This window comes from Prionailurus bengalensis, chromosome A2 (genome assembly GCF_016509475.1).
Source record: "Prionailurus bengalensis isolate Pbe53 chromosome A2, Fcat_Pben_1.1_paternal_pri, whole genome shotgun sequence".
Classification (NCBI taxonomy): domain Eukaryota; kingdom Metazoa; phylum Chordata; class Mammalia; order Carnivora; family Felidae; genus Prionailurus; species Prionailurus bengalensis.
In genome coordinates this window covers 70096091-70114115 of record NC_057348.1, presented here as the reverse complement: position 1 = coordinate 70114115, position 18025 = coordinate 70096091, and the positions used below count along the sequence as shown (strand labels likewise).

The 18025-nt window shown below is 43.6% G+C and overlaps 1 protein-coding gene across 4 annotated transcripts in view; it reads left to right on the top strand.

Annotated features, from left to right (window-relative positions):
- The window catches only part of HECW1 (HECT, C2 and WW domain containing E3 ubiquitin protein ligase 1), a 429025-nt gene that overhangs the window by 328012 nt on the left and 82988 nt on the right, over positions 1-18025 (top strand). For all 4 annotated transcript variants that reach the window (XM_043588504.1, XM_043588501.1, XM_043588502.1 and 1 more), the window contains 4 exons: positions 2785-2935; positions 10765-10904; positions 12662-12783; positions 15560-15745. In XM_043588504.1, coding sequence (XP_043444439.1) covers positions 2785-2935; positions 10765-10904; positions 12662-12783; positions 15560-15745 — 599 coding nt within the window. The remainder of the gene's footprint in view (positions 1-2784; positions 2936-10764; positions 10905-12661; positions 12784-15559; positions 15746-18025) is intronic.

Sequence of the window (18025 nt, the reverse complement as noted above, 5' to 3'; positions counted from 1 at the left end):
GACTTAGGTTTCTATGGTTGCTCTGTTGGCGTTAAATTTGGAAGAGGAAGGACAGACGCATGAGACCCAACATAAGGTTATCACTGTGGCCCAGGTGAGAGGCAGTGGTGGCTTAAGCCCAGGTGGGAGCAGTGGAGATGGTGAGGACTGGTCAAGTTCTAGACATATGTTTTGTAGGTATATTTGTTGACAGATGTGATGTGATGTGTGAGACAAAAATAGGAATCAAGAATGACCTCAAATATTTTAACCTAGAAGGATGGAGTTGCCCTCAACTGACATGGGAAGGGAAGGCTGATGATAGAGCATGTTTGGGTGGGAACGATCTGAAGTGTGGTTTTGATCAAGTTATACTGGAGATGTTATCCAGGTAGTGATGTCAAGAAGGCAATTGGATATGTGGCTGAAGTTCATGGGAAAGGTCTAGACTACAAACATGGTATTGCATTTGTTAAAGTAAAAAGAAAAAAAAGGTGGGGAGGAACAGTTTCACAGTCTTTTGTTAGTATAATAACTAAAAACGATACATTATTAGGCTCTACATTGTTCCTAGACTTCTTGGAAAAGATATACTTCTGTATCTTATAGGTCTTTCAGTCACAAATGAATGACCCTAACTTGCCCCACCATCATTAAGGTAATCACTGGCAGAAATCTATTTACACAACACAGTCCTAAATGCATCAGGACATGCTGAGGCCTGAAATTCTTTCTTTACACAATATGTGAAAGTAAATTCTTTACAGAGCAATCCAGAAAATACACTTATAATCTATAAGTGCGCTTAGCTATTGCTTTCTGAATATTTGTAAGAACTTAGCACTATGCATTTACAATTAGCACTATTTGTTGTTTAATATATTGACAGGATGGCCTGTCCACCTGGCTTGCCATCCTTTTCCATGAGAGATTTGGAAATATGGAAACTTGTACAGTGAAATTGTTATTACCACTGCACTATTCTCTAATGTTTTCCCTAGCAAATTTCTGAGACTTGAGCCATGTCTTTGAAGGAATCCTTCCTTTACTATAGGAACCTGGAGGGCGGAGGCATTAGTTTCTCAGCAGTGTGTCCAGGGGACCTGGCATGGTGTCACTCCTAGAGAGTGTTGGGAGGAGTGTGTTTAATTGAACTAGAGACCACAATACTCTTCAAAGATTAATGTTCATTCTTTGTTGGAAGACAGTCATGTTGAATTCAAGAAAAAAAGTGTCCAATTGCTACTAATTTGGGAATCACTGAAATTCCAACATTACCTAGTAGTTACACATATGCACAATTTCATCAGTGAGCTAATTAACATTTACAACTAACAGTTGAGCTGGATTATATAGTAAGAAATTTCAATCAACACCTCCTAGAATATAGTTATACAATCTGACTGCATTTTCCTTCAGTTTGTCTTAGATAAGGTAAATTTGGTGTTTTCTGGTATTTTGGTTTTCATTGGGCATTATTTGACAATTCCTCAGGTAAATGTCAGAAATAAGCCACAATCTTCACAAACAGATGTACCATGCACATGTAATACCAAAATTAAACCAAATACATTGATTTTTTTTCCTTAAGAAAATTGAGAGTTGCTATGTCATTACCTGAATAATCATTTTTCAATAGAATTGTTAATATCTGACCTACTCCCAAAAGCTATTGCTTTTTTCACTCAAAAAGCTGAATAGTTTCCCTCCATTTGCAGCCATTTTTGCTTTTTCTTCTTTAATCAAATGCATTTTTCAGCATAACTTTATCATGAAGCTGTTATTTCCAGCACGTTTTCACATGTGGACTCCAAAAGCTTTGCCCATTGCTGTACAGCAGACATTGCTCTTGTGTGTGAAGCTCAGATATGTATGTATTATTTCCAGCTCTCCCAGTTTCAAGGACTTTTCCACCCACCCCCACACACCCCCATATGTATTATGTAGTGTATCATCCATGCTTCTACCTTTTAGTCTGTTGGTTTTGAAATCTGAGAAGTAAAGGAATTTATCTTAGTCTTGGGCTCCCTCTGCTGTTTGCCATGGTTATTTATCAACAAAGAGGTATTTAAGCGCTTGATGTGTGTTAATAGTCGTTATTGGTTTTGTTTTGTTTTGTTTTGTTTTGTCAAGAGATATTTGGCAGCCACAGGTGGGTTGAATATACACTGTGAACCTACAACTTGTCAAAAGGATGGTTTGAAGGGATCAAATCCGTCCATTCTTCCTCTCAAGAGGAATGGCAATCAATCAAGGTTGCTAAGTATTGGATAGAGGTCCTCTGAAGTTTCAGGTACAGTATCTTAGAACTGTAGTTAAAGGTGGTTTGAACATGAGGGCCATCATTCCCTCACCCACTAGTTGCTGTCCCTCAGATTTAGCAAAAAAAGAATTCTCCAGCATCAGACTGTGCACTCTCAGTGCAGGATGCTTCCAGTCTTCCAGCTGTAAGTTGAGTAGCCAACAAGATTTACATGATGGAAATTGTTAAAGGAAGAAATAAAGTAAATATCAGCCTTTCTCTTTAGAAAATGTTAGACTTTTTAACACAGGTCATATTTGAGGAAACAGTTACTGTTTAAAATGGCCCAGCAGAGAGGCTGAGTCCAGTAGGCTCTCTTTTGGAATGCCAATTCAGTACCAGTACCTCAGAAGTCAGGGCAGGTGCTGTGAGCAGTGTCTGGCCTTCAGCCAGTAGTAACCAATAGGGAGTTCTACCCACAGAAGACCCGGAAGTGGTATCTGTTTCACATGAATCAATAGTTTGTCCTTGATTTTTATTTTTGCCTTTTTATTACACACTAGACTGGGAAGCTCGCATTGACAGCCACGGGCGGGTCTTTTATGTGGACCACGTGAACCGCACGACCACCTGGCAGCGGCCGACAGCAGCAGCCACCCCCGACGGGATGCGGAGATCGGGGTCCATCCAGCAGATGGAGCAACTCAACAGGCGGTTGGTGATCAGCATGCAGTGAGCCCCTGTGAAGCACTGGGAAAGGAGAGTGGCAGCCAGAGAAGCCCCCTCTTACACTTTTCTGCTCAGATTGTATGAGGAGACTGGGAAGTAATTATGTATCTTAAGAAAACCATTTACAGTAGGTACTTGGGAAGCTAGACTCAGAATTTGGTGGCAGGAGCCAAGCTAAAGTCTGAATGTCATTTAAGCATAGACAATCCTCTGAACTTCTTGATGGCACATGCTTGAAACGAGGTGTTCTTAAACCAACAGCCCCCAGAATGCCTGCCCCCTGCCCAGTATTTTCTGAGAGTGCCCCTATTCCATGAACCCTCCAGAAATTGTATGCAAAATTATATATGGATGCACGTTTTTCTGTCCGACTGGTCCATATGAGACTCTCAAAAGGGTCCAGAACTCAAACAGCTGAAAACATGCCAAGGATGGCTCCATAGAATATTAAAAGCTGCCTGGAGACAAAAAAAAACCCTGTTATAAATCACTGTATTCATGTTTGCCCTGGTCTCCTAATTGCTATATACTCAGAAATAGTAATTCCTAAAAAGCTTTCATCTTAGAAAAAGAAATATTTAAAAAAAGTTTTTGAGAATTGTTTTGTCTAAAAGCTAGACCCTTACTTAACTTGTAAAGATGCCATTTTGTTTTTAACCTGTAAATGAGACCCAACATAACATTTCTCTCATGCTGTAAGCTAGCATGAGCATCGTATGACCTCTTGCTTCAGGCCAAGACTGCAGCTTTGGGATACTTTTAGTAGCCAGGAATGCAGACTTCACCTGTCTCTACATGCCATCTCATTAGTACGAAATAAAGGAATGGTTGGGAGGAATTATAAAGAATAAGGAACCCCATGGGCTTGAGGGACACATCTCTTGATAGCAGATTTCCTTTGGAAATTAACTGTATCAGCCAGAAAAATAAAGTGGACAATTTAGTCCTATGAAAAAATACACAGAGACAAAAAATTTGAACTTCTAGTTACTGTTGTACACAGAGCTGCATGATTTGGTAAAAATCATCAGGATTCTTTAATTGCTTGAGCATTGGGAAGACATTCACTTTCCACTTTTTCTCCATCAGTAGCCGAGCGTTTAAAGTCAAAATGAGAATCAGGAAGAATTTTCATTGGCAGTGTATTTCTCTACAGTCATTCCCACAGAAAGAAAACACATTACAAGAGGAACTTGTGATAACCCAGTTTTACTAGATATGAATGCACCAAAACTCCATGGGAGAGTCCTTTCATGATGATTGCAACCAAACTCCTGTAAATAAAAATGTAGAGGACACAGCAAGCTCATTTTACGTAGAGCCTGGGTTGAAATTCCACAGGCAGAAATAGTCTCTAGGTCTGTCTTGCCAGAACAGAGAGGCTGAAATTGGGAGAGCATCACCAGGCTGTATCTATGAGAGGTACAGTTTGAGCACTAGAAGAAAATAATAAATCAAAGCAAAGTAAGCACCTTGACCTCTGACATAAAAATCCATGAAAGTTCATCATGTTCTTGTTCTATAATATAAAAATTAGTCCAAGTCCATCCTGAATCAGGCCTCTAGAGAAGTTCTGAAGGCTTTAATGTGTAAATTCCTGTGCCCTCCATGGAGCCCAACACTCTGGGAGAGGCACCCAGACTTTGCGGAATAGGAAGTTGTGTTTTGCTGCATCCATCTGGACAGATAAAAAGAAAAGGAATTTAAAGATTTGAGAAAGTACTTATTTCTTGTGAAAAAGCCTACTTAGGGAAGGAAAGGTCAGATGACCTTGAGATAAGTATTCAGGCTCTTCAGCACTTATCTTAAGCTATCACTTTCAAGCAAGTACGGTTTTTTAGTGATTTGGCATGATAACAGCAGCCACAGAAAGTATACTGCCAGTCTTTTCCCCATCATGGATGTGATCAGTCACGGGGGTCAGTTTTTGATAACCTGCAGTTGGTTATCGGGAGGAGTTTACAGCCATCACTGTCTCACAGCAAAACGGAAATATTGTCAGTGTTGCAAGAAGATGTAGGGGAGGAAAACTTCCTAAGGAAGGAAACTTCTAGGTTCTTGACGTAAGATTAACACGAGAAAAGCAAACTTAATTTCTTATGGATGGGAGCTCCTAGAAATATGAGACTCAAAGAAGTGACCAAAGCAGACAGCTTTTATATCTTTTAGAGAAAGAAACATTTGGGGTGGGGCAGGGGGTGAAGAATTGACAAGACAAAAGTTTCGGCTTGGGGTAATAAATTAGTGAAGAGTAACAAGGTTTGTTTACACAGTCTTCCCCACCCTGATTCCCTATCCCTGATGATAAGGATGACTTCCAGCCTCCGGGTACAGGAAGGGTGCCCTTCACAAGGCGAATTCATTTCCTGCTTTCAGGAGAACAGAGGAGGGTCAGAGTGTCCTTCTGCACTGGCTGGTTTTTAAGTAACTTTAATTCAAAATAATCAATATGCCAAAATGGCATACTTTAAGGTGGCCTGCCCTGGACCCCATCAAAGGAGTTTCCCTGGACTCCTGACAGCATGATTGTGAAAGTCAGGTGTGTTCGTGCAAGGAGGCACAGACTGAGAAATGCAGAGTGCACAAAGCAGCCTATGGTGACCACACTCAAACTTGGCCATTCCCCAAACTTAGCACACCCTTCCCAGCCTTTATAGCTTTGCCACATGCTCCTACTGCACAGACGTCCCTCACTGTCTGCCTTCCACCTGGTATCCGTCTCCATTCTGCAAAGGCTCAATGAGAACATCGTGTGGTCCCGGAAATCTTCCCAGAACCCTCCAAACAGAGCCCGTAGTCACCTCTACTACAACCTTATGACTGATCGTGCCTGCCTCGAGCACAGTCCTTACCTTCCATCTTATTCTTCTCTGTATCCCTGCCAGTGCCTGGGATGGTGCCAGAGTTTAACAGGACTCAGTGTAAGACAGTTTCTCTAGTTAATTCTTACACTTTCAGAATATCCTGAAATAATTAAATTTACCTTCACAGATATTTATTGAGCAAACAGAAGATAGAAGTATATATTCACATTTTAAATAATATACTTAAGGTTGGTTTTTTAGTTATTTGGATGAAGTTTTTCTATTATTGAGAAATGGAATTTTTAAATAGGAAAAAAAAAATGCTGTATACATAACTCTTCCACCCCAAGGTTGACCTTTGAAAAAAATCTTACCTCTCTTTAATCTCCATGTACATGCACAGAACTTGCATAGTTGTGATGATAAAATATAGTTTTATATTCACATTTCACTTGCCACACTATAAGCATTTTCCTATTGCTACATAGCCTTAAGAGTATCATTTAGATGGTTGTGTAGTATTCCAATGAATGGATGTACTTTAGTTAATTTGCCATTTTATTGGATGTTTTCCTGGCTGCTTTTTATCACTATTTTGGATGAGGCTAAAGGTCCTGTTAAATATTAGTATTGTCTTATGTAGAATGTTTCCTGGGGGTTATAGTCCCAAAAGAGCAGGCCAAGGGGGATCACTGTGGTTTTGGTATTTGGTATCAATGCCTAAATGTTTTTTAAAGTGTTTCTGTGGTTTCAGTATGCCAGCAACAATAGCTTTACTTGGTCTTGTCTGTTGGTATGTTTTTGTTGACTTAAGAGGTGCTCCTGGTATTTTGGTTCTTCTTTAGTTTCACTTCTTACAGGGAGGGTCAACTTTTGTTTCCTTAAGCTTTTCTTTTACCAAGTGTAGCTCCTCCCTTGAGAGTTGTGTGTTCTTGGGCTTCGTTTGGGTTTTGTTTGCTTTGGCTTGGTTTTGGAAGGTTTTTTCCTTGTTTGGTTTTGTGTGTGCCTGTGAGGGGAGGGCTGTTCATTTATAAATTAGATATTCCAGTTGTCTTTCTTACCAATTTCCATAAACTCTTTGTATAAAATTTGGCCTTTTGCTGAAAAAAAAAAGTCAGTGATGACACTGAAGGATGGTTCTTGATGAAATGTAAGAGAACCTGCTTTCTGACTCCCTCTCTCATCTTTAAAGCAGAGCAAGCCTCTAAGGCTGCCATCCTGCCCTTGCTGAGTGATCCCTCCACAAACTGCTGAGTGACCTTCTTCCCCAAAACTTCCCCTATACTTCAGCAAAGATCAGGGTGGTACCTGAAATTTGAGGCAGTAAGGCACAAGACAACCAAGGTCCAACTGAGGACACAGCAGGTTGCGAAATTACTGACATCTTCATCATCAAATGAGATCATATTTATTCATTAAAATTCTCTTCTGTGGTCACTGCTCTTTGGGAAGGAAATGTGAGGCTACAACTTTGTTTGTCTAAGCTCTGTTCTGAGTATCTACTGCCGAGTAACAAACCACCCAAACCTGGTGGTGTAAAACAATGATAATTTATTGCTACCATCATTATTATTATCATCATTGTTACTTGTCATTGTTCTCATGGTTGACCGGGTTCAGTGAAGCCATTTTCTCTCTGGGTATCTTATGGTTGCAGTAAGAGTGGGCTGCGGCTGGTGACCCATATATCTGGAGGTTAATGCTGGCTGTTGGCTGGGACCTCAGCTGTGACTGTCAGCCAGAATACCTACATGTGGACTTCCGTGTAGCCTGGGTTTCCTCACAGCATGGCTACAGCATTCCATTACAAACTGTCACTTACATTATTGTCAGTTAGTCAAGGTCGCCACACAATCTTCCCAGACTCAAAGGGAGGGGACATTGATTCTACCTCTTAAGAGATGAGTCTAGAAGGTTCTAGAAGAGCATGTGGGACTAAAAATATTGTTGAACCATTTTTGGAAAATGCAACCTGCCATGAGTCATTTAGGGGATCCTCCCGACAGCAGCTCCCTTGATCTTTGGCGGGCCCCATTCTTCCCCTGGTCAAAGTTGCACACTTACTCCCACCATGGGGCACTCCCTGAGTTCCAACAAAGAGAACACCTCAGACAGCCATCCTTCCTGACCTTCCCCACAAGGGGGTAAATAAACATGGGTATTTCTCTGTATAATTCTTTGCTCATTCCTGCCCCCTCCATGTTTTCTTATTAGAGGCCTTCTCAGGAATGCCTCACAGTAATTGCTACAGGTGAAGGTGTCTTCTGACAGGTGTCAGGAGTGAGTGGCTGAGCCTCTCTAGATAAAATACAATGTAAAGAAACAACAGTGATTCTTAAATGTAGATGTAGGTAATGCTACCCGAAGAACTTCTTAGAAATGCAGATTTCAATTTTATTTCAATATCTGCGATTATAACAGTTATTCAGCTGATTCTCTCCCAAGTGTTCGGTCTAGAGACCACACTTGAGAAAAAAATTCTTTTTTAAGGTCAGGGAAAGAGGTCACTGGTCTTCAGAAGCCCTGCCACAACAGACCTTGTCTATAATGGTACGTCCCCCTCACCCCATGTTAGACTGCATTTGGAGACCTGGTTATTCACTGCTCCCCAGATTCTCGCTCTCCTCCTCTTCATGCCTCTTCCTCTGCCCTCATATCTCTTTCCTGGGCACAAGACTCATATAGCAACCAACGTTCCCTTGGCTGTTGTCACTTGTATGATCTTAACGACCTCCAAGTCAAATATCCAAATCCACACCAAATTTTCCCTCCCCACCTGCCTGTCCTCCTCAAGTGTTGACTCCTTCACCTGCCTTCACAACTGTGTCCTCTGTCTTCAACCTCCACATCCAGGCAGGCCCCAAGTCCTGTTGAGTCTACTTGTAAAATCACACAAATTCTATGGCTAAATTTCTCTTGAATTTGGCTTTTTCTCCCGTTCCTGCTGTGCCTTGAGGAAAAGGGAAGCTGAATCCTGGTCGTGTGCCTCAGCAGGCTGAGACATTAGGCAAAATAGAGGTTATATGGGGAGGAAAAGGGGGCTACCCGGCATGGAGGAAGGAGAGCAGGGGAACAACACAGCTGGACATCTGCCTACAAAATACAGTGTGAATTACACAGAGCAGGCTATCAGGGGCAGGGAGGTTTAGGAAATTTCTCTGAGGATTTTGGGGGCAGAGGTAGGAGATCTTAGTATCCCTGCAGTGTGTGGGTGCCCCCCCCCCACCAGCAGCATGCCTGCAGAGCCACCATGACCCACCATCCTTGCCCGGGTCCAAGCCTTTAGCACCTCCAGCCTAGACTGCTGCTGTGGCTGGTTCCCAGCTGCTTTCCCTAATTCACACTCTCCTCCTCCAATGGATTCCCCACCCAGATGGCATCATCATCCTCAGTGCATAGCTCAGCTTCTCTCTCTTTTTCAGCAGCTAGCCAGCCCCTACATCAGTGGTTCTCAAAGTTGGTCCCTGGACCAATAGCATCAGCATCACCTGGGCATGAGTTAGAAATGCAAACTCTTGCCTCCTCCCTCCCCAGACCTTCTGGATCCGAGAAATTCTGGGAGGGGGGGGGCAGCAATCTGTGCTTTAACAAAGCTGCAGGTGATTCAGACACAGGTCAAGTTGGCAACTCTGTGCCTAGAGAATCACATTCAAACTGTGGCCAGGGCATCCTGTCAGCATTCCCCACCTCCCCCCCCCACCCCCAATGCCTTAGTTCCGCCCGGGAACCACACACCCTGATGCCACCCCTACACATCTGAGAGTCCCCCAGATGAACCCTTCTGTGCATGGTAGTCCACGTTCTTTCCCTACAAGCTTCCCAAAAGGTTCACACTGACTTCAAAATATATACAGCTTGGGTGGGGTGCCTGGGTAGCTTTGTCAGTTAAGTGTCCAACTCTTGATTTAGACTCAGGTCATGATCTCCCACTTTGTGGGATCGAGTCCTGCATCAGGGTCTGCACTGTCAGCCCAGAGCCTGCTTGGGATTTTCTCTTTCTCTCTCTCTCAAAATAAATATATAAACATTAAAATATATATGTGTGTGTGTGTATATATATATATGTGTGTGTGTGTGTGTGTGTGTGTATACATATATATGTGTGTGTGTGTATATATACATATATATACACACACATACACATATATATGTATACACACACACGCGTGTGTGTGTGTGTGTGTGTGTGTGTGTGTATACACACACACACACACACATATATATATACATGCAGCTAGGTGTTTCCGCATCTATGTCTTACACATCAGGACAGTTAATTCACGTTGCTGGAGTCATGGCTTATATTCTATCCCCCTCCTTGTCCTGTCTTGACTGTGTATGTTCAGAGGGTGATATCCTATTCTCATCCTGACTTTGATCTAAAAGTCCAGGATACAGCCTGGGCATATTGGAAGAGTTAGTAAATATTTAGTAAGTACCTGGCCAACTGCCAACTGACTGAATCCCCAACTGGGGAAGAAAAATAAAATGAGCCTTCAAATCAGCAGAAAACATTCATTTGTCAGCCAGCATGTGTCTAACATTTAATATTTCCACAATCCCTGCCCGTGGTATCAGTTACCTGTTGGAGAAAAGTAAGTGAGCAGGACTGTTATTCTGGCTTGTAGACTTGTCACAATAACAGAAAGGTAATGTGATATCTTAGTTATAACATTTAAATTACTTCCCATACAATTATTTTGGACTTAGCCTGGTTTTGTTTAATGCAGGGCAGAGGCTGTTTTTGTGACTAGTTATTATTTGTGTTGATGTGTAAAATGTCACTATACTTGAAACTCATCACAGTTTACAAAACAAAAAGAAGTGTGGCCATCCAGATATAGTTGTCTTGTTAATTGTTTTGGTATCTTATGGGAATTTTAAGCATTTGTTTCCTGACATCCAAGACAATTCTTCACAGATTTCTCCAGTTATCTGATTCAGAACATCAGCCCCCAACAAGCCAATAAGCAAAAGTTAATTCCTGTCTTTCCATTTTCTGATGCAAAGGTATCAAAATATTCAGCGAACCATTGCAACAGAGAGACCAGAAGAAGATTCTGGAGGCCAAAGTTGTGAGCAGGTCCCAACAGGAGGCAGTGGAGGCGGTGGGAGCGACTCAGAGGCTGACTCTTCTCAATCAAGCTTAGGTATGGGAGGAGGGGGACCGAGACTCCTGGGATGGCATTCAGCGGCAGTGTGACAGAGAGTGTGAGCCCCTGCCCTGCCTTGTGGGATGGTGCCTCGCAGTGGGCCTTGGGAATGGAATTGGGGAGGTCAGGGTGGAGGGAAAAGAGGCTTGGTGCCAGCAGGGAGAAACAGACAGGAGTTTCCTACCAGGAACATCAAGGAGAAGTGCATTCACAGTAAGAGAACTCATACTTGTGCATCAAGACAATTTGTTCAGTGGCCTAATCATTTCTTGTTAAGTAAATTTATCTGTTGGTGTCCTAAGGATTTTCCACTTATAGATAAAACATGCAATGAAATTTCACAGTCTACTTCAAAGAAGCCACATGACAACACTGGGAATAATTATTTGTTTGCATTTAGAATAAAATACAATTCCCCCTGAGGGAGCAACCTGGAGTAAAGAGGTTTTCCGGAGAGTTTACCTGATGCACTCCACCCCGGAGTCTCTTTACCTAATACTGTAGGCGAGGCATCTGCCAGGGGTCTGCTTTTCATGTCTCTGAATCTGCCTGAGTGGAGCTCAGACAAGAATATTCGAAAGGCATAGGAGACTGCCTTCAGCTTTTTATACCTGTGATGACGTAAGCTTATCACCGTGACATCCTAATAACCCCCTCTCTCTTAAATTGGGTTAAATGACAGCACACTGGAAGCAGTGAGCAAGCAGGAATGTGCCTCCCGTTCTGCCAGCTCGCAGCTGCCTACAGTGATGCAGATTAGTGGACATTTTCATGTGTGTACACAGTCCCACCAACAGTTGTAACTGCATCCATTCTATTCATTTTACCAGATATGGTAGCTAAACTTACTGGCTTAGGTTTTTCTGTTATTAATTTCTTCGACCTCTGGGAGAGATGAGGTAAAGTGGTTGAGTAATGAAAAACATTAGGAAAACAATAAACAGAAAATTTCTTTCTGAGTTTGGTATTAGATCCCTTGGCATTTGCTGTGTCACAAACTATCCCAAAGCGTAGTACCTTAAACTCCATGTCCTGCATCTTTCCCACAGGTGAGCCATTGGCGCTGAGCTCCGCGGGGCTCACACATGCATCCTGGGTCAGCTATCAAACCAGCCACTGGCTGGCCAGCCTGAGAGGACCTCAGTTGGGCCGGCTTGTCCCTATTCCCCGTAGTGTCTCATCTTGCACCAGGCTAGGCCAAGCTTGTCCTCACAGAGGTGCAGGGTTCTCAGAGAGAGTGGGGACACACAGACTTCTTGAAACCCTGGCTCAGAACTTCTGCCAAATCCTGTTTCTTAATGCAAGGTACAAGGTTGGCTCAATTCACCAAGGGGAGAGGCACAAGGCTAGCCCAGTTCCCCAAGGGGAGAAGCTGCAGTCTTGTACAGGTGGGTGTGGATGCAGGGAGGGCAAGAGTTGTGCTCCTTCCTGCAAACAGCCAAGCTATGGTTAGCAACTCATAAAGAGAATAAGAAGTAAAGTCATTGTAATAAAAGGGACAAGATGTTCAAGGACCTGAGCCTAACTGAAGTTATGCAGAAGGTCTCTTAGGAAGCAATGACTCTTAACTGGCACACACAAAGTGATACGACACCTGCTCCTATCACTGTGACACCTGATCAGATCACCATTCAGAACAACAGTCTGTTCCAGCTGTCTGGGTGAAGGCTTGTGTGCTGCTGTTGTAGAGAGAAGCACTGTATTTGAAATGCCTTTTCTGATGCATCCTTTGCTTTGCTTCACTTTTTTTCCAGATCTGAGGAGAGAAGGGTCACTTTCTCCAGTGAACTCACAAAAAATCACCTTGTTGCTGCAGTCCCCAGCAGTGAAGTTCATTACCAATCCCGAGTTTTTCACTGTACTACACGCCAATTATGTAAGTGCTCCAGAACGCAGAAAGAGCCCACCTGGCTCCCATCAAACCCAAAACACTCTTTTGCAAAGTTGTTTGATAGATTAAAGAGGGTAGCATTTTAACCCTGGCAAGATTGAAAAAACAAACAAACAAACAAAAACAACTCAGCCCACTGTTTTTATTCTCGGTGAGTCTCCCAAAAAGGAGAAAAGCTGGATTGGCCATGCTGTTGCTTCTTCAATTTTGTTAGGCTCAAATGTATTAATGTCAGTGAAAGTGGTTCAGAAGTAAATGCATGTTTCTCTTACTGTTAAAATTTTAAAGGAACAAGATTCTGAAGTTGACAGATTCCCTTCAGCCTGGATTATATTATAAAATCACTTTCATTAAAGAAATTTTGAAATAGATTTTGAAATTTCTCCTAGATAAATATCTAGTTTTTCTTTTAATAAAACTAGTTGTTTAAGTATCATGCTTAAGTTATATTTGATGTGAGTTTTACATATAGTTTTTCTTTTCTTTTTTCTTTTTCTTTTTTTTTTTTTGTATTTTCAGGAAAGCAATGACATGCTATCACTATATTCATTAATCCTTTCATTTGACAAACATTTTCTGTGGACAGACACAGACCTAGGTGCTGGCATTACAGAGACAGTGTGACACCTGAACGGTACAAGCTGCCCAGTTTCTGCAGCAACAGACATGTACAAAGACCAGCGTGATGAGTCAGGACAGGGCCTGACCTCAGGGAGGAATGAAATGCTCTGAGAACACAGGAGATATAACACAGGGGAGCCATCCCTGATGAGGCAACTGCTGAATTGAGTCATAAAGGTTGAAAGTTGGTGGGGAGAAGCTCCAGAGAGAGGGAGAGAGGACACAGCTGTGACCCAACCCAGCCGGGGGTTGGGTCTGTGAAGGTGGGATGTGGTGACCCACAAAGCTGGGAAGAGGGGCTGGAGAATGAGTAGCAAAACGCAGGGTAAATCATGAAAAGGAGCCTGGCTCTACTTGGGAAGGAACCAACAGCAGTCTTAGGCATTTGTGTCACATGGTCCAACGTTTGATTCAACATCTTCTCGAGCAGAAGTGCAGGAAAGATGAAGAAGCTGTGAGGCTAGAGGCTGATCCAGGCTCATAAGTGAGAGATGATGGAGGCCCGCCCTAAGAAAGGGGCCAGGAGAATGGAAAGGGGGACAATTGTGATGGAGGAGTGGTGGGAGTGAGGACTGGAGAAAGTCTGAGTCCTTTCCACTTTGGGCACCTGAGTTAGGGGGTGTCTCCATTAGCAGGTGCAATTGTTTGATTAGGTGACAGAGGCTATGGCTGGGGAGGAGACCAGTTTTTAGCAGGTTATATTTGAGAAGCTACTGGGACATCCATTGTTAGACCCAGAGCATCTGCCCACTAGTACAGGGATGAGTCACGAAGGGGGACACAGATGCTGGATATTGATGCCCTGGAGCACCGGGGCAGCAAGCAGTGTTTGCTTTCACCACATGCACACCAGCCCTGTGCACCATTTGGTGTCGTAGACTCTGGTCCTAAAGTTCTTTCTTGTCCAGCAAGGAAACAGGATACAGGATTAAAATGCGAGAGATGGCTAATGTCCAGGAGGAGACAAGAGCCCTGATTAAGGGTCCTTGCTCTGTTTTTATTAGGATCAGAAGTCTTACAAACATGGTCATGGACGTGCACTAAAAGACAGTAAATCTGTGAACATTAACTCATGAGTGTGAGGGAAAGGGGGCTTTGAAGATATCCAGTGTTAGAGGTTTGGGTTAATATAAAACAAAATCCTGGTGCTGGGCAGATGGTTGTTAACGGAAGACATGAGGTGCCGTGTCTGTTTATTTTAGCTCCCTAGGGGATAAGAAAGCTACAGCATGCTACCTCAGGGTCAACAAGGTACCTTTATTTTGCTAATTAGCTCTGCTTTGAGCAACTTCATCCAGCAGAGGTCTATAGCCCTATTTACCTGTTTACCTAATCTGGTCCTTCCTTCCTGTGAAAGCAGCTTTCTGCCATAGTACTAAATTGGGGGGTGTAACCACCCTCAATACCTAATCTTATTTACCTCATATACCTTTGTATTGGGGCCTTTGCCCCACCCTCTCTATACTGGGGCCTTTGCCCGGCCCCTCTCTATACCTATTTACCTAATCTTGTTTACCCAAACTTGGGTGTGAGCATCCTATGGCTTTGTAATTCTTTATGCCTTGTTAACCCATCAGTGCAGGGTCAGGGAATTCCTAAGCTTATTTCCCACAATTTGGCACAATTGCAAACTCCTGAAACTTTCTTCCTGTCTTCTCATCTCCAACTCGTCCACACACAAAGGGCCAGCCTTAAATCCCCAGGGACCTTAAGTTAATGCTCCTTGTTACAGACCTATAAGAGGAGGGAGGGCAGACCTGTGCAGACTAGGAAGGAAGGGTGGAGAGAGGAGCAATGGTCCCAATGGTGGAGGGAGACTCAAGAGAGCCCAGTCCAGTGCTGACTGACAGAGGAGGGACGAGGGGCAGGGGAGCTTTTGAGATGCACCCGGAGGTCGACAGTGTCCAAGGTTGCAGAGGAGCTTTGGGTAGAGATTGCCAACAGGCCCATGTGTGTTTACGGTGCACATTTAATTTGGGGGCAAGATCTCCACCTCTGAGGTTTCCCCCTCAAGGCTCACAATAAATCACTGTGTTAGCTATCGGGTTACACTGCGTGGCACTCAAAGTGTACTTGGTCTGTGTTTTTCTTGCCCACCCCCTCCCACACCCTACCCAAATCGTCCCTGACCCCCTCTCAGGGTGCCTACCGAGTCTTCACCAGTAGCACCTGCTTAAAGCACATGATTCTGAAAGTCCGGCGGGACGCTCGCAATTTCGAACGCTACCAGCACAACCGTGACTTGGTGAATTTCATCAACATGTTTGCAGACACGCGGCTGGAATTGCCCCGGGGCTGGGAGATCAAAACGGACCAGCAGGGAAAGGTGAGTGTGCCTGTGATTAAACAGGCTCTTTATGTGAAAGAGAAAACCCATGAGAAAGTGAGGAGGGAAATTGTGAGGACAGGAAAGTCTGTGTCTCAGAGATGTGCCATCAGCTACCAGGAAGAAGAGAGAGGTAACTATTCACAGCAGGGTTTCCATCCTGTATAGGAAGTTTAGCGGCATCCCTGGCCTCTGCCCAGTGATGCCAATAGCATCCCCACCAACTTGGAATATTGCTATATGTCCCCTGGAGGGTATAATCATCATGCCCAGTTGAGAACTATTGTTTCCATGATTTTAAATTTAGGTTTGGAACCTGAAACCAGAGTCTGTTCAATGACCTTTCTGTTGTTATGCCTCCTAGACAGCTAACTCTCAGGGAATGAAATTATTAGTTAAATGGGAGTGACATTATTAGATTACTTGTTGTGATTTTCCTAATAAGCCTTAAGTTCTCATTAAAACAGCCTGGCAAACAGGTAGGGTGTATTAGGCCCATGTGATGTTATTGGCTTGCATTGTGCCTTCGTGTGACCTTAACCAAATTGATCTTTCCCAGTGATGTTTTGGAAGCATAGTTGAGTTTGCTAAAACAAACATGTTTTTTTCTTAATCACTATCAGTGACATCAAGGTATTCATAGGACAGGCTTAACTGTTTATTAAAGAATAGTCTCTGTGTATTCCTTTATGATCTGTGGAAGGGAGAATCCCTCCCTTTTTGGGGGTCAAAGGAATCAGAAATTTTGTCAGAAGACATGTCTCAGTGGGAAACTACATTACACAGTTCTATGCTCTGCGATGGTCAATGTGCAAAGCCGCAGTTCCCCAAAGTAGGTTGATAGGGCATCGTTGTCCCCTGGGATCCACAAATTCCTCCCCACAAACCCCTTAGCATGTCTCAGAATCTGGCTCTCTGGAGTGTGTGGAGAAAGGATTTCCACCAATGCAAGTGTGTTGGTTCCATAAGACTCTCTGTTCGGCTCCTGTGTGGTTGGATGAGTTGGAAGACAGTTGGGATAGGGGGCAGGGGTGGCTTTGTGTAGTAGAAAGGCCACCATAGCCAGAATCTGCTCCTCGGGACCTCCTCTTTTACCATATGTGTCTTCCACTTGGAGAATGACAGTGGTTTATGCTGGGAGGACTTGGAAATGTGTGTTAGGGTGGGAAATAAAGCCTGAGCCAGAACAGAAAGTAAAGGAGCATCCCATCAGAGCTGGGGTGCGCATATGCCTCATCTCAGTGGTCTGTGGTGGCCCCGGATACATTTATTGGTTAACCAAGCTGCGAAGAGTACACCACTATGAATCAATGAACAGAAGGGGTCACTATGGTGTATTATGCAAATAGCACATGCTCATGCAAACACCTTGCTTAGACTCAGATCACCATGAGGCCATGACTGCAGCTCTCACACTAGGGTTCGAACAGCAGGAGGCCCAGTGGGATGCCAGGGAAACCCCCCTCCCAGTGCCATCAGTCCTGGTCCTCCGTGGTCCACGCGGCCTCCTGGTCATCACAGTAGCAAAGAAGCACAGCAGCTGAGACATACACCAAGAATTTTAGTCATCTTGAAGTGCATATTTCTGGAAAAACATTTCCCCCCTGATTTTGTTTAGTGAGATGGTATCATATACAAAAAAGAAAGAAAAAGTCTGCATCTAAAATGAAAGGGTTTGGGGAGCCTGGGTGGCTCAGTCGGTTAAGTGTCCAACTTCGGCTCAGGTCATGATCTCGCGGTCCGTGAGTTCGAGCCCCGCGGCGGGCTCTGTGCTGACCGCTCAGAGCCTGGAGTCTGCTTCAGATTCTGTGTCTCCCTCTCTCTGCTCTCTCTCTGCTCTCCCTCCCCCACTCTCTCCTTCTCTCGGTCTCTCTCTCTCTCTCAACAATAAATAAACTCTAAAAAAAAAATTTTTTTTTTAAATGTGTCACCACAACCCACAGAGTAAAGAGCAACAGTGGAGGATAGAGGGGAAAATAGGAGGAGGGGGATGTGTAAAAGGCTGCCCCATCCCATTCTAAACACGTTGACTGGGGGCAAGTCCCTTTATAGCTGAGCCCCACGTTATCATAAAGTAGCAGTAATAATGCCTGCCTTCATGATTTTATAGCCAGATGTAAAGAGCAAATAAGTGGATGTGGGAATCTATGATAATACAGCAGATTAGTAATATCTGCTGTTCTTCCTCTTGATGCTGTGGGAAATATCCACACACAAAAATCCAACATCAAGCCTGGCAACTGGGAAGAATGCGAGAATACCTCATTGCTAAAGCCCATC